This window comes from Cotesia glomerata, linkage group LG2, assembly GCF_020080835.1.
Source record: "Cotesia glomerata isolate CgM1 linkage group LG2, MPM_Cglom_v2.3, whole genome shotgun sequence".
NCBI lineage: Eukaryota > Metazoa > Arthropoda > Insecta > Hymenoptera > Braconidae > Cotesia > Cotesia glomerata.
Window position 1 is genome coordinate 31,781,422 of NC_058159.1, and position 22,422 is coordinate 31,803,843.

The 22,422-nt window shown below is 26.3% G+C and overlaps 5 protein-coding genes across 6 annotated transcripts; 2 read left to right on the top strand and 3 right to left on the bottom strand.

The window, feature by feature from the left end:
- The first annotated feature begins 64 nt into the window (after nucleotides 1-64).
- Nucleotides 65-3,926, top strand: LOC123258470 (isoleucine--tRNA ligase, mitochondrial). The gene is made up of 14 exons (XM_044718497.1): nucleotides 65-324; nucleotides 391-513; nucleotides 582-741; nucleotides 835-1,036; nucleotides 1,112-1,416; nucleotides 1,472-1,638; nucleotides 1,705-1,938; nucleotides 1,998-2,309; nucleotides 2,372-2,532; nucleotides 2,618-2,761; nucleotides 2,832-3,045; nucleotides 3,118-3,370; nucleotides 3,430-3,611; nucleotides 3,674-3,926. The coding sequence occupies exons 1-14, from the start codon at nucleotides 130-132 to the stop codon at nucleotides 3,893-3,895; spliced, it is 2,874 nt and encodes a 957-aa protein (XP_044574432.1). The 5' UTR covers nucleotides 65-129; the 3' UTR covers nucleotides 3,896-3,926.
- Nucleotides 3,927-6,830: 2,904 nt separating this feature from the next.
- Nucleotides 6,831-11,036, bottom strand: LOC123258529. Its single transcript, XM_044718604.1, has 6 exons — nucleotides 10,918-11,036; nucleotides 8,622-8,724; nucleotides 8,214-8,523; nucleotides 7,821-8,140; nucleotides 7,457-7,687; nucleotides 6,831-7,391 (listed from the first exon to the last, which is right to left on the bottom strand). The coding sequence occupies exons 3-6, from the start codon at nucleotides 8,518-8,520 to the stop codon at nucleotides 7,353-7,355; spliced, it is 897 nt and encodes a 298-aa protein (XP_044574539.1). The 5' UTR covers nucleotides 8,521-8,523; nucleotides 8,622-8,724; nucleotides 10,918-11,036; the 3' UTR covers nucleotides 6,831-7,352.
- Nucleotides 11,037-12,773: 1,737 nt separating this feature from the next.
- Nucleotides 12,774-17,779, bottom strand: LOC123258530 (protein MEMO1). 2 transcript variants are annotated; one of them, XM_044718605.1, is made up of 9 exons: nucleotides 17,768-17,779; nucleotides 14,653-14,801; nucleotides 14,320-14,401; nucleotides 14,152-14,220; nucleotides 13,947-14,059; nucleotides 13,746-13,857; nucleotides 13,437-13,656; nucleotides 13,219-13,323; nucleotides 12,774-13,138 (listed from the first exon to the last, which is right to left on the bottom strand). In XM_044718605.1, exons 2-9 carry the CDS (start codon nucleotides 14,702-14,704, stop codon nucleotides 13,001-13,003), a joined length of 891 nt encoding a protein of 296 aa, XP_044574540.1. In that variant the 5' UTR covers nucleotides 14,705-14,801; nucleotides 17,768-17,779; the 3' UTR covers nucleotides 12,774-13,000. The 2 variants fall into 2 exon arrangements, with proteins under 2 accessions (XP_044574540.1, XP_044574541.1); XM_044718606.1 differs by lacking the exon at nucleotides 17,768-17,779 and having other exon boundaries at nucleotides 14,135-14,220; nucleotides 14,653-15,071.
- On the top strand, nucleotides 15,730-17,843 carry LOC123258527 (mitochondrial glutamate carrier 1-like). The gene is made up of 7 exons (XM_044718601.1): nucleotides 15,730-15,756; nucleotides 15,810-16,009; nucleotides 16,079-16,228; nucleotides 16,734-16,870; nucleotides 16,995-17,180; nucleotides 17,260-17,410; nucleotides 17,476-17,843. Exons 2-7 carry the CDS (start codon nucleotides 15,831-15,833, stop codon nucleotides 17,612-17,614), a joined length of 942 nt encoding a protein of 313 aa, XP_044574536.1. The 5' UTR covers nucleotides 15,730-15,756; nucleotides 15,810-15,830; the 3' UTR covers nucleotides 17,615-17,843.
- A 2,027-nt stretch (nucleotides 17,844-19,870) lies between these two features.
- On the bottom strand, nucleotides 19,871-22,337 carry LOC123258485 (SET and MYND domain-containing protein 4-like). Its single transcript, XM_044718519.1, has 5 exons — nucleotides 22,155-22,337; nucleotides 21,035-22,083; nucleotides 20,687-20,967; nucleotides 20,315-20,617; nucleotides 19,871-20,241 (listed from the first exon to the last, which is right to left on the bottom strand). The coding sequence occupies exons 2-5, from the start codon at nucleotides 22,065-22,067 to the stop codon at nucleotides 20,002-20,004; spliced, it is 1,857 nt and encodes a 618-aa protein (XP_044574454.1). The 5' UTR covers nucleotides 22,068-22,083; nucleotides 22,155-22,337; the 3' UTR covers nucleotides 19,871-20,001.
- Between the last annotated feature and the right edge of the window lie 85 nt (nucleotides 22,338-22,422).

Sequence of the window (22,422 nt, forward strand, 5' to 3'; positions counted from 1 at the left end):
CGTTCCAGCAAGAGAATTAACCTCGGGTTTGTTCGGGATTAACCCGAGGTTTATTCTCTCGGTGGGACATGTGGGACGACTACATGTGTACGATAACAATGTATATATAAAATTTTTGAAAATAAAACAATGGCAGCAATAACAAAAATTAGAAATAATAATTTGATATTTAAACGTAATATTAATTTAACTTGGAGATTATATGCGAAACCCAAAAAAGCTGTTGAAAATAAATATTCAAGGACTGTTTTGTTACCACAAACAAAATTTCCATCAAGATTAAATGGAGAAAAGAGAATTGATATGGATAATTATTTGATTGAAGTAATTATTTTTATCTTTAATTTAATAATAATAATGATTAATTATTCAAAAATTTTTCTGTTGTAGAAATGTGGATTTAATGATTTGTATAATTGGCAAAGAGATAATTTATCTGGTCCAGATTTTATTTTACATGATGGACCACCTTACGCCAATGGTGCTGTACACATGGGTCATGCTGTCAACAAAGTATGTATTTGTTTGTTTGTTTGTTTGTATTTTTATAAATTTAATTAACTATTAGTAATTAATTATAGATATTGAAAGATATAACAACAAGGAGCCGTGTTTTAAAAGGCCAGAGAGTTCATTATGTACCTGGTTGGGATTGTCACGGGTTACCGATTGAATTGAAAGCTCTGAGTGATTGGGAGAATCAAAAAGATTCATTAACACCTCTGCAAATTCGACAGCAAGGTGATTTTATTTTTAATTAATTTAAAATTTGAATTAATTTAAATATTATAATGGCTGACAGAAATTAAAAATTTGTTTTTGTTTTATTTTCAGCACGAAAATTTGCGGAGGAAGCTGTAAAAAATCAACGAGAGTCATTTATGTCCTGGGGAATAATGGCAGATTGGAAAAACAATTGTTATTTTACGAATAAAATCTCTTATATGACTAATCAACTGAGACAATTTATGAATATGTATGAAAAAAATTTAATATTCAGGGCATTTAAACCTGTCTACTGGTCACCGTCATCCAGGTATCAAAAAATGCAATACTTAATAAAATTGATTAAAGTCATAAATAAATAAAATTATATTTTTAATATTTACAGAACAGCATTAGCTGAGTCTGAGCTTGAATATAATCACCAACATAAAAGTAAATGTGCTACTGTACGTTTTTTGGTAACTACATTGTCAGACAAATTAAAATTACTCGAAAATCATTCGGTTTATGCTCTAACTTGGACAACAACACCCTGGACACTGGTTGCCAATCAAGCTTTAGCTTACGCTGAAGATATTTCATACTGTATTGCTGAAGATTCTCAAAGCAATTGTTATATAGTCGCTGAAGATTTATTAAACACTGTTGTGGAAAAAATTGGTCCTCTTAGGCCAATTTTGACTGTTTTAGGTAAGAAAATTTACGTTTTACATTTATTTATTTGTTAATGTTTTACATTGATTAGGTAGCGATTTAGCTGGATTAAAATATTCTCATCCAATCACTGGTAAAACAATGCCATTTTATCCAGCAAGTCATGTTACTAGTAAAATTGGAACTGGGTTAGTTCATACAGCACCTGCTCATGGACCTGATGATTTTATTGTTTCTGTAATAAATAATATACCTGTTGTATGTATTTTTTTTTATTATCTATTTATTTAAAAATTAATGATTACATAGATTATTTAAATTTAGTTGTCGTTGGTTAATGAAGACGGTCGTTATACAGAGGAAGCTGGTCCTTTTGCCGGATTAGATGTATTAAAAGAAGGTGGAGACGCTATTTTAAAATCCATCAGTAAAGATGTAATGCATACCGAAGATTTGATACACAGTTATCCTTATGATTGGCGTACTAAAAAGCCAATTATTACCCGAGCAAGTTATCAATGGTTTATTAATACTGAATCAATTAAACACAAAGCCATTGTAAGTTATTTATTTATAATTAAATAATTACCTATAAATTTATAATATTTATTCATCAGGAAGCAATTGAAAGTGTAAAAATGTATCCAAAAGTAAGAGAAAGCATCTATTTAAATAATTTAAAGAAGCAAATTCTCCAGCGACCTTTCTGGTGTATATCACGTCAACGTGCTTGGGGTACACCAATTCCAGTATTTTACAATAAAGATACCGGAGAAGTTATTATTAATAAAGATATTATTGAACGACTATGTAATTTATTTGAACGTGAAGGTCCTGACTGTTGGTGGACTTTGCCAGTTAATAAATTGATTGGACATAAATTGCTGGATAAATTAAATATCGATGCTGATAAATTGCAAAGAGGAAATGTACGATAATTTATAATTATTACAAATTATTTATATTTAAACATTTATTTATTATTTATCAGGATATTATGGATATTTGGTTAGACAGTGGATTATCTTGGTCAACAGTTTTACCAGAAAGAGAACAAGCAGACCTTTATGCAGAAGGTATGGATCAATTTAACGGATGGTTTCAATCATCATTACTTACATCAATAGCTGTTAGAGGAATTTCTCCTTTCAAGTATTTAATTAATTTTTTTTTTTTTTTTTTTTTGATGGGTTTATTTGATTTTAAATTAATATAAATTAATTTTTTGTTTTTTCAGATCAATATTTGTACACGGATTTACTGTAGATGAAAGTGGAAATAAAATGTCCAAGTCACTGGATAATGTTATAAGTCCAGAGGAAATAACTCGTGGGGGAAAAAATCTAAAAACCAAACCGGCATACGGTGTTGATACTTTGAGGTCACTATTTTCATTCTGTTGGCTATAAAAACAATTCAAGTAGATTTATTATTTGTAATTTATTGTACAGATGGTGGGTAGCAAGTCACGGTATTCAACACACACAGATTCCAGTGATCAATACTTTACTACAAAATAGCATCGAATCTGTTAATAAAATTCGATTGAATTTTAAGTTTCTACTGGGAGTTCTTCATCCATATGATATACCCAATGATATTAAACCCAATTATTTAATTTTGGATAAATACATGTTGCATCGACTTTATCATTACCATCATGAAGTAATTTATATTTATTTCTAATACTTCAATTTTTTAAAATGATATAATTGATTTATTTTATTTTATTTCTAGATTCAAAATTATTATGATAGCTACGAGTATCACAATGTTTGCAAAGCAGTTCTTAATTTTGTAGCTAACGATATATCGGCTATTTACTGTCACCTTACTAAAGACAGACTTTACTGTGAAGAAGCAACTTCTCCATTAAGAATAGCAGCTACTAATATTATTGGAGAAATTCTTTCTATATTAACGCGATCTGTTGCTCCAATAATTCCACACTTAGCCGAAGAAGTTTGGCTTTATCATCCGGATAATCTTGGTAATTTTTAATACTTATATAGAATGAAAAAATTTTTATTTATTTATTCATTTATACAGCATCTGTACCACTGTATCGTTCAAGGCACACATTGCCAAACGATTGGAACATGCCTGAAGTTGAGAAAATAATAAACTCAGCTTTAAGTGTCAAAAGTATTTTAAATAAAGAAACAAATATAAATACTTTAGAATTAGAAGCCACTGTAAAAGCGGAAACAGAAATACTTTCTACATTAGCGGTAAGTTTATTAGATATATTAATTAATGAAAAGACTAATAGTTGATTGAATTATTTATCTAGCCTCTACAGCCTGAAAATACCTCAACGAGCTCTGAATTATGTAATATTCTCCAAGTAAATAGAGTTACTTTGATTGAAGATTCAGAGTGTACGACACCAAAAGTAGATTTAAAACCAATTGAACAAGCATTATGCAAACGTTGTAGAAAATTTTCAGAATCGACTCCTGGTGAACCGTGCATCAGATGTATACAAATAATAAATTTGTATTCTACTTTGTGATTAAATAAAAATTAATTTATTTTTAGATAAACTGGTTTAATGATATTTTTATTATAGAGCGATCCCTTTATTATTATGATCTAATTATCATGTTAATAAATAATAAAAAATATTTGCGTATGTATATTAATTTTAATTATAGTTTTCTACACATAATAAGTACAATACATATGCATGTAAATATATGTATATATATTTATTTATTTATGTATGTAATATACATATACATACTTAATAATTTTATGGTGTAATATTATTATAATATAATTTAAAGTATTGTATCAAGTTCAGTCAGGCTTAGTGACCGTTTGCCGTATTAAGCCGTATTATTGTCCGACACATCTTACAATTGTAAGCAGTAAATGAAATACATATAGTGTATAATTAATTACAAATACAATAATCGTTGAATAATTCATATAATTTAATTATTTAATTAATTAAAAAAAAATATATATATTTAAAAAGAAAAGCAATAAAATGAAAATTTATACAAATACAAAAAATAGTATACTTTATTAATTATTGTCCTTTATTTTAATGAATATATGATTAAAAATCCTATTGGTTTATTATTTTATATTTAAAACGCTAATTATATTATATATAGATAAAGCTTTTTATTGGACCATAATTTTTCCTATGAATTTATGGTGCATAAATAATGCAGATAAAAAAGAGTGCGCAAAAATAAATAATTAATTAAATTAATGAAAAAGTAAAGTTATCATTAATGAGTATTTTAGTTCGACAATTGATATTGCTTTTGAGTTTTAAATACCTATTAAATTTAAAGAGTTTTTATAATATATTTAAATATTTAAATAAAAATATTAAAAAGCTGATTTTTTTAATTATTTAAAAGCTAAACTAAACTATATTATTATACATAAGTAGATTTTTTTCTTTTTACTACAATTCAGAGAAAAAATTACTAATATAATACGATTAATCTAAAGCGCAACTCTTTTTTTTTTTCTTCTTTTTATTTTAATTAGAATATCTCACCAATAAAATGTTATATATATTTTTGCAATATTTCTTTAATTAATCCACGTATGAAAATAATTATAGTATTTTGTTGAAGTTTATCTAATACAATATAATATATTTTTTTTTTTTAAATATATTTGGACAAGAATATTTATATTTATATTTAAGCTTCGATAATTAAAATAAAATTCTGTATTTAAAAATAAAATACTTGAGTATTTAAATAAATAAAAATTTAATTGTATTAGTATGCTCTTGTATACTTGTATTCATTTTATTTACAGCTATTTGATACGCAGAGTATATTAATTTAAAAAAAAAAAAAAAAAAAAAACTTGGTTTTAGCTGACAATTTGTAAAATGATTTTAAACGCTTTAATATTTAATAAGTTCTTATAGACAAAAAATTATAATCAAAGATTTTTATATTTTAATATTAGAATAACGATATGACGTTATTTTACGTCCATTATTATTAATATTATCATTATAATTATTATTATAATATTGACATATGTATTCCAGTTATTATTTAATATTTAATATTATTATTTATGTAATATTGTATTAAGCTACCTTTGACCTTTAGCCAAAACAATACTCGCCTGAATTTTCTTCCCTTATAAAATTTTCTTTTCTTATTATCCTTTGATATGACAAAGAAATCCTCGATTTAAAGTATTATATTAGATTGATTGTGATGTCGGAGATATATATTATTCATATTGTGTCATAAAGCTTATTATTTATCTTCATCTGATATTTAAAAAAAATTAAAGATATTTATTAAATAAAAATAATACCAAATTATTGGATAACTAACAAATAAATTAAATTGATAAACTCAATTCTAAAAATTTAAAAGCAAACAATAAAACCAATAGCACTGATGGTTTAAATTATCATCACAGTATATGTGTATAATAATATTATTTTCCCTATCACAATCAAATTCAATGCCAGTAATAACTAATTACTCATTCATTTTATTTTATTTCATTTTATCTATTTGAATATATATATATATATTATTGTCATGGATATTTGTCTTATAATTATTAATTAAATTAAAAGCAAATGCAATTTATGGAAAATAGATATATGCATCTATGTATTATTGTCTATTCAGAGAAAGTTTATCTTTAAAAGTACAAGTTATTGTCTAAGTTGTTTTTATTTTTTTATTATTAACATATTTAGCAATATTCTAAATCGTGGAATTATCAACTTTATTCTCGTAATCGGAAATAAATTTGATACTATCTTTTTCAGCCTTATATATCAAGCTTTACGGTAAAATTTTTCATACAATAGTAAAGTTTTTATCTCTTGTTTTATTAATAATAATAATAATAATAATAATAATAATAATTGAGTAGATATAAAAGCAAAAGCCACGATTATGCTCAAAGTACTTAAATAATAATAATATTAATTATTAATTATACTAGAGAAGAAAATTCACAAATATTCCGCGAAAAAGTAACGGACAGTCCTGTTTGCTTTTCTATAATATCGAACTCGGGTGATTGATGATCAAATAGATAAATTTGATCATAAATTAACTGCAATTAATTATTTAAATCTTTGCTCTTTCAAAAGATTAACATTATTTTTTTTTTTTTTGTTTGTTATTTAGTCTTTATGAACAATTAATATTATAATTATAAGTATAGTAACATTAATGTTTTATAATAATAATTATTGTCGATATATTTATTTATGATATTTTGTCAATTATAATGACATTAAAACTAATATCATGACTAGAATTAAATACTTATTTTCAAATTAAAGCCAATATTTTTTGTTGTAATATGGTAAAATATATTTATATAATAGTTATAGTAATAATAATATATTGTACCATTTACTTAATGAGCATTTATATATAATAATAATTCTGCCCACACATGTATCTTTTAATTTTAAATACTGCTACTTTTTGTATAATTATTTTATTAAATTAACATTTATTATTGTCTCATTATTCGATTAATTTAACGCGTAATCATCATTATCATAAAGTATCTTCCGTTTTGCTGTATTTTATTATTTATAAACTAATCATTAAATAAAAATAAATATGTTTCTCTAACTAATTAATTACTGATTAGTGATTAATAATAAAAAATAATTGAGTCTGCTCAAGCATACAGTCCATTATAATTTCCATACATTTTTTATGAGCTCGTAATATTGCTATCAAGTTTATACATATATATATACATATATATATATAAGTATTCAATCAATTGTATTAATGTTGATATTTGGTGGCTTTAAATATACCAACAATACAAATGGATTTTACATAGTATATATATATATATATATATAACTCACACATACCTATTTAATAATTCCTTTTTTTATTATTTAGTATTATTGTCATCAATTTCAAAATATTTATTATTCATGTTGGGCAGTTAATTACACATTGTTGTGTAACTTGTATTATTAATTAATGTAACAGTGGATTGCGATTATAGTTGTAATTAATCTGTAAAATATATATAATCAATTATTATTATCAAAGGATAAAATTAATAAGGTAAATAAAATTACCAATGAAGCATCATTAAAGTCAGTTAAACTTGAGACATATTTAGATTTATCGTAGTTATTGAACTTGAAATTTTTTGGTTCTTGATATGATTTAATAGAGTTCAAATACTGGATCTGTGAATCTGTCAGTTTACTATTTTTCTGTTCATTTTTGAAGATATCATTATTATTATTATTATTGTTATTCGCTGATGCTGCTCTTGCTGCTAATTCTTCAGCCGCGCGTTGATCCTTTTTGTTTTCAATATAAAAAAAAAAAAAATATACATATATATATTTAAAATTAGTTTACTTAAGTATAAAAGAGAGAAAAAAGAGTTATAAATAGTTGACCTAAAAAAAATAATAAAAAAAAAAAAAGAACCTGCAGTTCACGAGCACGTTCAGTACGTATTAACTCTTTAAGATGTTGAAAACTGCCAGCTTGTGGAACATGAGATATTGATGAACCGCCTCCGCCAACCCGGAAATTATATTGGGGTCTTCGTGAATCCGGTGGTTGCCGATTAATAGTTCCATACATTCTAGTAACTTCTTCAAATGCTTTAGCTCGATTGTTAGGCATGCCATTACGGAATCGACTTTCTGCGGGTGCCTTATGAACAACTTTACCATAAACAGGAGTCTTACCGCCTCCACGATTACGGGCTTCTTCATCCCGTTCATCTGGATACTTGTATATTTCTGAGTAATAATGAGAACAATGAGGAATAAATTAAAAAAAATTGATTGAATTATTTATTAAAATAATTATTACCTCTATATCCAATAGAAGGTTGAGAGCGTACTGGATAAGTTTCCCAAACATTGTATGAAAATGGATCACGGTACATAGGTAAATCATTAGTTACTTCAACGGCTCGACTTTGTCTTTTACTGTATCTCCACATAGCCCGTAATTCTTCACACGAGGGTTCAGCTTTATTACGCCTATCTCTATACGGAACATGACTTACTGTTGTTGTATGTGCCTCTAATAGATAATCTGATAATCGCTGGCATTTAACAGTATACGATAAATATGAATATAAAATAAAACTACTCAGTAATGATATTATTTTCATTTTCTATAAACACAAACAAGAACATATTTTTTAATAGAATTATATAAAATTTAATTAATAATAATAATAATAATAATATTGTTATGAAATAATTAAATTACCTTTTGATGAATAATTTAATTGAATTTTAAAATATTAAAAACCCTTTAGTTAGCCGATATGTTGCAAGATATGTTGATAATTATTATCAATGATATTTAGTTTCTGCAACATATATTTATCATTAAGATTACATTAGATTTTGTATTTTATCATGATAATCATCCCACGCATTTATCGAAATATGTTCACACGTAAAGGTCAAAGTGATTTAACAGTTTAAATAATGCCCATTTATTTTAATATTTATTCTATTTATTTATATAAAATTGAATAAATTTAGAAAAGTTTAATATAAATCATCTCGATCTATTTTTCTTCAAGCAACTTTTTAAAACTTTTTAAAATTACTTTATATGTATGTGTATAAATATAGCTATTACTGTAAAATCGAGTATTAATATATATATATATATATATATATACATATAAAATCCACAGACAGGTAATCGATTTTCAGTTAAATACACACTGCAACCAGTCAAATCGTCGAGTCCTACTTTTAAGACAACGTAATTAATTCTTCACTCATTTTTTCTTAATTAATATTTAACAATAAACATCTTTATGTATAAAAGAATTTAATTATAGAAAAACTTAATGAAACGTTAATTACTTTATATTTTAAATTAAAACTAAAATCAGAATAATAGTAGCAATTATTATCAGAATTATTGTTTAGGTTGTTGTCTAAATAAGGTATTGTTGTCATAAAGATAAAAGGAGAAATCAGCTACTAATTAATTATTAGATACACAGTATGGATGTTAATTTGATGCTGTACGCTGATAATAAATATCGATTTTACATTAGTAGACGAATAAATAACATTAACATTTAATTGAATCATTATGAGCTTCATTGTATTATCAATTTAATTTCAACTCAAAGAAGATATATTCAATGCTGAGAAATTAAACTATATTTTTTTCTTTTTAATAAATATGATTATTACTCTATCGATAGTTTATAAGTATATAAGCGTAATAGAAGAGTATAAAAAAGATTTATTTGGTATTTTGTATATTTTTTACGATATTCTGTGGACAATTGTGGGCATAATTCCGGGCACCTGTTGTTCTCAGCACATTTGGGTTTTCCGACTCTCTGATTGCAAATCTTTTCTTTTTAACAGTTTCAATGGCTATATTGTTATTCATCGTTGCTTACACCCACACGTTTTAACACTTACGAATAAATAACAGAAATAGACTACAGTTTTATAATTGAGTATAATGGAGAAAAACCCGAATGTTAAAACCACCTGAAAATCCATTTGGTGAAATTCAAATAAAGATACAATAAAACTGACAAGTCTAAAAGTGTATTCAAATAAACAAAAGATTAAATAAAATGTAAAGCTATAAACGCTATAAACGCTATAAACGCTATAAAGGGGATTTAAATAACTCAATAAAATATGTTGTCACCCTCTATACTCGTTATTAGTTTTAAATTTACATTTTGATATTTATTTTTAGTGAGATTACGATTATTAAAATGTCATCTACATACACGTACAGTTGTTTAATCAAAACATCAGTTGCAACAAGTGCTATATGTGTATAATATCGGCTATCAGCTATTGCGTGACCTCTTTTAAATACTTAAATACATATTTGTGTCACTAGTTAATTGAATTTTAAACAGAGACCTTACACTCCAATTAAGGGCTATTTAAAATCCTCCTATGCCGGGACAATATGTTATTTGTAATTATTTAATAATAATAATAATAATTTATATTATAATAAATAAATAACTTTAATGATGATAATAATAATAGTAGGATTAAGTTAACTAAAATAGGAATGAAAATGAGTTTCTGTGTCAACGTCAGTAAAACTACTCCCGGGAATTTGAAGAGGCCAGCCCGGCAAGTAATCTTCCGGTTGACCTTTACAGTTTATTCATCACTCTCCAAAGACTAGGCAAACTAAATTTACCAACACTTCCGATGCTTTCGATGCGGGTTCAGGTTCAAATTCTAACGCTCTATTAATTCAAAGACCTCAATTAACTTTTAATTAAACAATTTCCCTCTTTCCTTTATCTATTTTTTTTTTTTTTTTTTTTTTTTTTAACTATATAAATAAAATAAACTGTTGTCACAAAAGTGTGTAAAATAATTTTATAAATTCATTAATGGACAATTGAATGGTCTACGTGCGTGAATGAAAGTAAAGATGAACGAATAAGAGGGAGAGAAATAGCGAAAGGCAAAATGTTGAATGAACGAAAAGTTTATATCAACTAAGACTTGTGTATATATATAGATGTGTATATTTATCAACTCACCTGTCGTGTCGGTCCGTCGTGTCCGGAAACCATGAACCAACTGACGTTCTAGCATCAGAGGACGCAAGTCTGACTCCTCCAACGCCTCCACCACTTGTTCCAATGCGGTCCTTCTATTTCATTCCATACCTCGCGGGTAAGTACATACTCTCTTTGAATTTATATATATATATATATATATTTAGAAAGAGAGAGAGAGAGAGATAGAAAGAGAGAAAAAGAGGTTTTGGTGGTAACTGGCCTTGTCTCATTTCACCTTAAGCTAAATACAACTACATCTTATTCACTTTGACGGCAATACACAATACAACTTTACTCCCACATAAAATGTTACCCTCTTGAATAAACTGTTAGACCTTCAATACCCTGTAGCCTATAGTGATGATAGTCCTATACTCCTATAGTTGAAAGGTATTTCGCATTTATATATTTTTATATTTTTTATTTTGTCTATATTTCCAGTGAAAAACAGTCTGCCCCAGGGAATATAATTCACCATTACATCCCGGTTTTCCTACATATTACTTCTTCTTCTTCTTCTTCTTCTTTCTATTTATAAACATTTATAAATATAAATGGGTGTAAGAAAGTTAACTCTAAATTATTTCTTAAGACCATATACTAATACGTCTCAGGAGATTTTACTTTTAAACTGTCATATCAGGGACGTATTTTTGTTTATACTGGACCCTCTTTAGTACATTAATATCTCTTAACTTGTTAATATTTATTATCTTAAGTAATATTTAATATCAATATCAATAACTGAGGGATTTTCATTAAGTTTACGCTCTCAGGCATCTTACATACCATAAATTCTTGGAACGTTTACGAAGACAGCTTGCTACGTACTTCCAAGACATCAATGGAATAACTTACCATCTGAAAACTTTTATTTTGTTTTTAAGTTTTAAATAAATCTCGTGACATCTTGAATACTCAACCGTGATAAATATAACTTTTTCAGTCATTATTATTTTTAATTAATGATATTATTTTATTTTATTAATAATAATAGTAGTAGCAGCAGCAAAAAAGTTGGATCAATCTTGAGAAAAGAAAAGTTTGACGAAATTCCTCTCGAGTTCCAACCCTGTTCTGTTGATCTACCTCCAAATGAGAGGACACTTCCCCCCAACAACCACCCACACGCTCCAATACCAACAAAAGTATTGAGTTTGTGTTGAGATATGAAGAATAACATAGGATGCTCTCTCTAATCTAATCCCTGCAGCATCCCTTGCCGGCGTAATGTTCCCACTTGCGCCGAGTTCGACGAAACATCTCTTGGTTTGCGAGCCTTCTCCACCACCTACATAACAGGAGGTTCACTACCAGCAGCTTCCATCACTACCACACCACAGGCAGCCTCGTTACTCGTTACTCGTTACTCCGTACCGGGATCAAGAATTCTAACAAGAGTGGGAGGAAAATTTCTCCACTCACACAATCGATAGACAGGCCTACGGTGGGTTCTACTGAATGGACTGTACCATTTGTGTCTCTCTCCACGCCTACCTAACCCCTCGTTATTGATTACTACGTGTCTAAGGGGGATGCTCTATCGATCCACCCAGCTGTACACAACTTCATTCATAAATCTTGTTCATCTTTTAATTTACATCATCCACACAATATTTCCATCAATTTCACACTTGTACAATTTTAATGTTTAAAACCCAAATTTAAATAAACTGATAATAGTTATTAAAATAAAAGTATATAGGATTTTAAATAAACGAGTAAGCGTCTATTTTATTGACTTTAAAAAAACTTTTTACTTTAAAAATACATACAAACGTTCAAATGTATTTATTAGTGTTATTATTGAGATTTTTTTTTTTTTTTTTACTTTGTAATAATTAAAAAATTTCAAATAATATAAATATATAAGTCTTAGTAATGTCAAGCAAATTAATTATAAAGCCACAACTATTAATTAAATGGTCAAAACTTTAATTGCTTCTTTTAGTTAAAGTAGGTTGCATTGAACTCATTATTATTATCATTATGATTTTACGTATCATTGCACTTAAGCATAAATTTATATAGTATATTTGTTAAGTGATGAAATAGTTTGACGTCACTCGAGCACCAATGAAGCACTTGCATAGCTGACAGAACTATCATTCATATTGTTGCATTGGCTACTTTGAGCGTACTTTAAAAATTTTAAATTCATTTTTTGATCGCTACAATTTTCTTTAAAACTTTGAATTGCCTAATAATTATAACAATTTATTAATTATTAATGTTATTATTTTATTTGTAAAAGTAAATAAATAAATAAATATAAATTACCTGCAACAATACACCTATCGGATGCCTTCCACAAATAGTATTGCCGTACTTTTTAAGATACTCAGTAAATGACTCTGGATTTAATGTTTCAATTATATCCATTCCCTAAAATATTATTATTATTATTATTGTTGTTGTTGTTGTTGTTGTTGTTGTTGTTGTTGTTGTTGTGAATTATATTAATAACATAAAATAATTGTAATAAAAAGATATTGTACCATTTTATCAAGATTTTGAATAGATCTGTGAATAGGACCACTTGAACGGTCATAATAAGTATATCTGAATCGTTGTCCCCAGTGACAAAAGTCTGATGATATTACAAATAAATTTTGTGGATCAGCTATGTATGGCGCTAATAATTTACCATAAACTGATTCTTTATCTGGAGTTAATGATCCAACTAATATTGGAATTATTGTAAAATTATTTTTGTAACTGAAATTTTATAATTTATAATAATAATAACAACAAAAACAATCAATTACGATAATAATAAATATTATCATTGTAATATATTAACTTACTCTTCCATAACTTTAGCTATAAATGGTAATTGCATTTCAATACTGTGTTCATCTTCATCAGTATTCATGTCCATCCATTCAAATTGTCCGGTTTCTTCCAACTCATGACAGACTACCAATTAAAATTGAATTAAACACTCAATATTCAATATAAATTATTTATGGTTATTGTATAAATAATCTAAATGAAACAATGAATACCTTCTTGGTCAATTGTCAAATCGTATAATGGAGTACGATAAGTTGAAGCCGATGACAGAGCACATCCAGGTAATCTCACATGATGAGAAGGTCCAAGAATAAATATTCTCCGTCTAAATATTTTAGTAATTGTTCAGTAATCATCAATTTTACCGATATTATATATTTTTAACTCTAATTTTATAAACCTGATATGAAATCTTACACTACAACTGGACTTATTTGACGGTACGCAAATCCAGCGCATCCACCGCAATAGCTGTAGCCAGCGTGTCTAAAATATATTTACGATTATTATTAGTTTTAAAAAAAAAAAAAAAAAAAAAAAAAAAAAAACAAAGGGTTCATTAAAAATTAGAATAAATTTACTAACGGAGCAATAATAGCCCGAGCAGGCCCATGAGATAAATCAGCGGCATTCAACCAATCTCCAAGTTGCTTATTTAAATCATACCCTAAAAATATCAAGTATATTCATAAGTCTATTGTTGTCATCATAAATACTTAATTACAAAAGTTTTTTAATTAAGGCAGAAAGTTATTAAATTAAAACTTTGTTTAATAAATTTTATAACTTAAACTTTTGAATTCTTAATAAATAAGTATTCTTGTGATGAAATTTAAGTTATAATTAATTATTTTCATCCTAAAAAATTTTATAAGTAATATGAAAAATGAATTATAAATTAAAAACAATAATAAATACCTGAATCTGTATACCAACTTCCGGCGTGGGTTGCTCGTCTAGTCAAAACCATTTTGTAATTTGTTTGTTATTTTTTTATCTGTCTGGGCAATTTATATCTCAGAACAATGACCCTTATAAAAAGTTTAAAGTTTATAATTCCAACTAATCTTTATTTCAAAAATACTTTTAGGTATTTCTTTATTTAATAATATTGATTAATTAATTAAGGATCACTCGTTAAATATTAATATTATTTATTTAAAAATGAAAAGTAATATTTTGATATTTTGTTCGAGTGAACAAAGGAATCCAAACCTTCCTTTTTACAGACTCATGATTTCTCCATGTTCATGACACAAAGTAAATTACATACATAATATATACAGATACAGATATATAAAGTACTCGAGAATTTATGGTACAATATAGTTATAGGTATAATAACATAAGTGTAAATCTAGAGATAAAAAATCACTAAAAAATAAATAAAAAGTTTTTTTTTTTTACTGCTCAATACAAATAAAAATAAATATCACACATAGAAAGTCATAAGACTTGTTGTTAAAAAAATTATTGTTATTAACATCGGTAGAGAGGCCATTGATTGACAATTCTTATTCAAATAATATTTATAGAAATAACAATAGATGTCACTAACGGTTACTTCTCGTACAGAAAACATCACGTTATTGCTTTTCTCGTAAGTTTTTATTGTCCTATCCTGATATTTTATATTTTTTATTGCCATCAATGTCAAGGAGTTTATAATATTTATTAATGACGTTTAGGCCAGTTTAATATTGTATGTACACAAGTAAGTACTGTAATATTTTTATAAAATTGAATAAAAGGTGCCTATTTACTGATTGTTATCATTTTGGTCAAGGATTTGTTACGTAAATTTATATTTTATTTTATATAATATCTTAATTATGATAAAATATTTTAAATAACTCTAGTGTGCAAACAGTACTTGACATATCGATTAACTGACTTCATTTAAATAAGACAATATAGTTCTAAAATTCTAATCTTCAATTAACAATAAATAATTTTTTTTGTTGCAGGTATTTTAATCATTATAATTAAATTTTCTAATTATTTTCTGTGAAAAAAAAAAAAAAAAAAAAAAAAAAAAAATTATTATTAAGAATAAAAATAGTTTTTCGATAAAGTTGAAAGTAAAATAGTAAAATATGGCAAAATTACAAGTTAATAAACCAGAGCAACAACAATTTAAACTTGTACCAAAAATAATAAATGGAGGTATTGCTGGAATTATTGGAGTATCGGTGGTATTTCCATTAGATTTAGTTAAAACGAGGCTGCAAAATCAAGTGATTGGTCCTAATGGACAAAAAATGTATTCTTCAATGTACGTATTTATTTATTTATTTATTTAAATTATTTTTTAAATAATTAATTATTTATTTATTTATTACAGGCTGGATTGTTTTAAAAAAACTTATCACGCCGAAGGATACTTTGGAATGTATAAAGGATCAGGCGTTAATATTCTCCTTATAACTCCTGAAAAAGCCATCAAGTTAACAGCTAATGATACATTCAGACACCTTTTATCAACTGGACCTGGGTATGCATTTTTTAAATGGTTAATTTCAATCATTTCAAATGATTTTTTTCTAAATTCATTTCAATATTAAATAATAAATCGCGTTAAAATTACTGAAAAGCTCAGGAAAAACAAATTATAGTACACCTTTTTTTATTTATCCATCATAATTTTTTTTATTAATAATTTCGAATCATCAGGAATCAACTCCTCAGTGACTAAATACCAATAAGAAAAATGGCTTTATTATGTTTACATCTTGAGTCGACATTATTGACAAAAAATCAGTAGGTATATTATTTTCAAATAATTCCCAGATTCCTATTGGCTCACAGATAAAAAAAAATAATGTGTAATATATGTAGGATACTTATTAAAACTTGAGATATTTCTGTAGATATTAACAAACTCACGTATTTGGTAGATTTGATTTATTATTGTTATTAATTTCTTAATTTATTAATACGTGGAATTGAATTAATTTTTTTTTTTAATTTAGTTTTATTATTGTGATTATTTAAACTAGAGAACCATTGCCATTGGTACGTGAAATGATTGCTGGTGGATCTGCTGGTGCTTGTCAAATAGTAATAACAACTCCGATGGAATTATTAAAAATTCAAATGCAAGATGCTGGTCGAGTTGCCGCTGCTGCTAAGAGTGGTATAATTTTATTTTTATTTTTCATTGAATTCTAATTTAACAATAAATTGAAATTAATTGATTTGTCCTCAAAGTCTTATATAAATAATTTATATCAATTGAAATAAATGATTATTGATTGCAGAGGGGAAAACAGTCCCTAAACAATCAGGACTGTCATTAGCAAAAAGTATTTTCAAGAAAAAAGGTATTCTAGGATTTTATCAAGGAACAGGTGCTACTGCATTGAGAGATGTCACATTTTCAGTTATTTACTTTCCACTTTTTGCTCGTTTAAATAATCTTGGACCTAAACGAGAAGACGGCTCATGTAATTACTTATTTTATTATTAAATATTATTATCAATTATTATATTATTAATTTATTATTTAATGAATTTTTCAAACAGCTGTATTCTGGTGCTCATTTTTGTCTGGGTGTGCTGCTGGTTCAGCCGCTGCATTAACAGTGAATCCATTTGATGTTATTAAAACTCGATTGCAAGCTATCAATAAAGCTCCTGGTGAGCCAACTTACAATGGAGTTTTAGATTGCATAGGGTATGTTTTTTACTATAATATTATAATTATTAATGAATTTAATAATAATAAATTTATAATTACAGAAAAACTTTGAAAAATGAAGGCCCAACTGCATTCTTCAAAGGTGGTGCTTGTAGGATGATTGTGATTGCTCCATTGTTTGGAATTGCACAAACAGTTTACTATCTCGGTGTCGCTGAACGTCTTCTGGGCTTTAATTAGACAATAATTTATCAAATGAATACTGCCATACTGTAACTTATCAACTCATAACTCAATGAATGACAATAATTGATATTAATATTTTCAATAAGCTAGGACAATATAGTTATATTAAGATATATTTTAATTAATGGATAACATTTGTTATCTAACATTGATATTTCTCTTTATCGTTTAATTTAGATTTTTTTCTACAGCCATTGTATAGTATATTTTTTTGAGATTTTTTTAACTAGTCAATTGTTTTGTTTTTTTTTTTTATTTTTTATTTTTTTTTTTTATTTTTGGTGTACAAAAATAAATTTTTCTTTTATAATTATACAAAATTTGAATATTAAATTTTTATTTGCATTCTAGTAGCGCGCACAAAGTAATATATTTGTATGATATAAATTCAATAAGCTTTATTATTGTAATCAGCTTAATATTGATGTAATTTAAATATTGAGAGTTTAATGTAATGTTATTGTTACATACTACCGCGTATCTTCCGTCAATAAAAATAATAGTATTGCTTATTATTGCTATTATAGTGTATTTTAAAGAAAAACATGTCAATTGTATTACTAATTTCAACGATATTTAATGACTGTTGCCAGTAAATAATGAAACAAATGATAATAATATTTTATTGATGTTATACTCTATTAAAAAAATTGTAATTGTAATTATACAACATAAAAATAAAAGTATCTGAAGAAATAATTTATCATTGCGTTATATAAATTGTTTGACCTTGTAAACAAAAAATATATTATGTATTTTTATTTATAAAAAAAACAATTGAAGAATGAAAGTTATTAATTTTTTTCATCAACAGAAAAATTATATAATATAAAAATAAAAATCAAAGAAAAAAAAAACAATTAGTACTTAAAATGAATTCTGATAATTTAAAAACAAGTATCGATAATCAACTACCACAATCAATATTAGAAAATTTATATAAACCTCAATTACTTGACGCAGAAATAAAAAGAGTTTTGGAAATTGACAAAGAAAATTTTGAGTTGATGAAAAAGTTGTGTTTGATTTATAAAACTAAAGTCAGTACACTGATTTAAGTATGTATTATTTATTAAACATAAAACTAAAATAAAGTATTCTGGTAGGGTAAGATAGATTGCTGGAGAAAAAATCTTGAAGAAAGTATTACCCATGAAAATTGTGCAGCTAAAAAACAAAAATATTTAGAAATTGATGAAAGAAATAAGGAAATTTATGGTAGACTTGAAACAATTCATAATCGAAATAAAATTGACAGTAAAAAAGACAAAAATAAAAACAAATTTTACACAATGTAAGTACACGGCGATTTAATTAATTTAATGTGAATTAAAAAAATATATTTTTCTAGTATTAGAAAAATTTTCGTTGAAAATTCACAACCTGAAAAGCTGATAGCAGCAATAAAAAACTTAAACTCACGTCCTCGTTGTTTTTTTGAGTTAAGATTCGAAGAATCGAAATTATTATTATTGGGAAAAATAATAATAGAATTGTATTCAGATATTGCTCCAAAAACATGTGCTAACTTTTTAGCTTACTGTTTAGGAACAAAAAATGGACTTTGTTATAAAAATACACCCTTTTATAAAATAATTAATGGATATTTGTGTCAAGGAGGGGATGTTACTGAATTAAACGGTACCGGCAGTATCTCAATTTATGGGACTGAGTTTGAATGTGAAAATTTTAATTTGAAACACAATGTCCCAGGAATACTTTCAACTGTATACAACACCGACAATACTGCTAATTCAAAATTTAACTTGAGTTTTAAAAAATTAAAAGTTTTAGATAATAAATGTGTGGTATTTGGAAAAATTATCAGTGGTTTGTCAAACATTTATAAAGTATGTAGAAAAAAATATTTGTAAGAAACTTAATTTATTACAGAAAGAACAAAGTTGATAATTATTTTTTTTCTTTTTTCAGATAGATGCGTGTGGTACTCAAATAGGTAGACCGAAAAAAAAAATAATTATATCAAATTGTGGATTGTATTAATATTTATTTTAATTTTAAAGTATGATAATTCATTAATTATCAAAAATACAAATGAGTACAGAGGAAGAAAGAAAAGTTGAAAGCAAAAGACAGATAAAGATGAAATTATCTATACCTATATATATATATATATATATCTAGAACTTACAGAACGGTCACTTTTAGAAACTATAGCGGCGCTATGTATTGTTGAGAAAAGTTGAGAAAAGGAGCAGTTTTGTATAACAGATTATTGTTGCAATAAAATAATCATCATGGTATTTAATTGAATTTAGAGATATTTTTATAAAGACATCGATGTACTTTATCAAATCATATTAATGTTTAATTATTTATATATTTAAGATTAAGTATAAAACTGTTAGTAGCGTAATTAACTAATAACCAGTTGAAATATAATTATGACTCAGGGCTGCTTTGGATGATATTAATTCAATACATGGGTAATTGACATTTTCGCACAATATATTTATTATATCTAATAAAACAGGAATGAATGCAGGATCGAAATTCATTTTATCATCGATTTCTTTCTCAGTAGCCGCTTTAAAAAAGTGTGAGTACTTTTGATAGACCGCCATTACTCTGTATCTTCGATCAATTAATAATGCCTGATCCTGTAAATAGATAAATATTTATAAAGTAAAAAGCAAAAATTCATTAAGAAAAAATATTAAATATTTTAATTACCATCCAAGAGGAAGTAACCAAGTCTGGAGCCCAATTTTTAGAACAAGGAATGCAATTACACTTAAAATTATACTGCGATTCAAGTTTTTCACGTCGTTCCTTGATCGGATTAGTTTGAAAAAGGGGCCCATAAGTTATAAATAGTTGTTCATCTTTTTTAATATTTCTAGAAGCACGAAATATCAATTTATCAGCGCATTGGTTATAAGAGATATTATCATCACAACTGTGATTAAAATAACTGACAATAGAACCCAGTAATTTACTTCTCTTGTACTTTGTTTTATCTTTAACAATAACACCCTAAAAATTTTTCATTTTAAATAAATAATTAATAATTTAAGTTATCTCAATTATATGAAACCAAATTACCTCAAATGTATTCAAACTAGAAATATTCATGTGTTTTAAAATTAACCCTCCCAAAAAGACAGCCAGTTGGTTGTTAACAAGATCTCGTAATAAGTCATCATTACCATTATTGATCAATAATTGAGTCTTTGATGCAAATACCGATAATAAATGAGCACTTCTTACCGGATAATCTTTATGTAAATTTGATTTTTGCATAAATTTTAAATCATTGTACAAGTTATAAATAGTTGAATAGCTTTTATGATTAACTTCTTTTTCAAAATCATTTTTATCGGGACCTAAAAGTACAATGTATATTTAATATTTAAATAAAGATAAGAAAAGTAAAAAAAAAAAAATTAATACTTGATTTAATTTCATCAACTAATTTTTTTAATGACTCTAATGATCCAGCTTCTTTGATTGCTTTAATGGTTAATTGAACACTCATAACATCAAACCAAGCAAACTTATTCATGGGAAGTGAAGCCAAGATTTCGCATTCAATATCATGGAATTTATTCCAAGCGGCTTCACGACAAGCTTCATTACAAAAAATTACATTTGTACATTTTTTACATGGAATACTGGAATAAGTCTTTTGCGAACAATTCCAACAGTATGAGTACATATAATCGCGATTGTGGACTGACGCATAAGCTTTTTGAACTAGAATAACTTCGCCGACTTTTATATCTTTAGTGGCTAAAAAATGTCGTCCGTATATCTCTGAATAATTAAGCTTTATAGCATCAGAAGCTCCTTTGATCAAGGGATTACTTTTGGGTGTTTTTGGTAAATAATTTGTTGAACAAATAGTATTTTTATCAAATGGCTTGTAAGAATACTTTTTAAAATTTTTCAACAATCGTTTTATGGTAGCTTTTTCACTCTCCTTGGATAATTTTTCAATCCACTTGCGAGTTTGACTAATTGCATCTTCAAGCTCAGGTCGTACTGTTTGTTCTACTCCCCACAGTGCTTTAACACGACGAAAGTAGAGCTTTGCTTTTAATTCATCGGGATAACCTAATGCTAATGCTTTTGCAACATCTAAAAGACAATCTTCATAAAGGCATTCATTACAGAATGTCGCAGAGCGGTTCGCATACGCTTTAGCCAATTCTGGTGAATTTGGCTCTGCGTAAGCCATTGCTTTTGTGTAAATTTCAATTACAGAATACCATGGAGACATTTTTTTATTAATTTGTTCTTTAGCTTCAGCTAAAAATTTATTTGCCTCCTCGTTACTTTTTGTAGTATATCTCACAATACTTTCATCTAATTTTACGACATGTAATACATAAGACATCATTTCTGATTCGTCTTTGAAATTAATTTCAGAAAAATCTTTCACGGTACAATTGTCTAAGCTTCTTTTTAAGCTTTCTAGATCCATTTTTGTAAACTGAGAACTTTTGTAAGAAAAAAATATAATAGTATTATTTACGAACAATTAACTAAATTTTAAATGACTGATAGTTACCTTATTGTTTAGAAAAATAACTCTGCTTTTTTCTTTGTACATTCAATTATTTTAAACAATATAAATCACTCTGAAATATATTTAATTATTAGATTTAGACGAGGCTACGTCTAACAGACGAATAAAACGAATTTTTATCAACAACAAACTTATATTCTCTTTGTGCGTCTCTTGTTACATATATTTGATATATGCATATATATATATATAGATTGTGGGTTAGCGGGAAAAATTTATCAGAGAAAAAAAAATTCTTGCGTTATTGCGT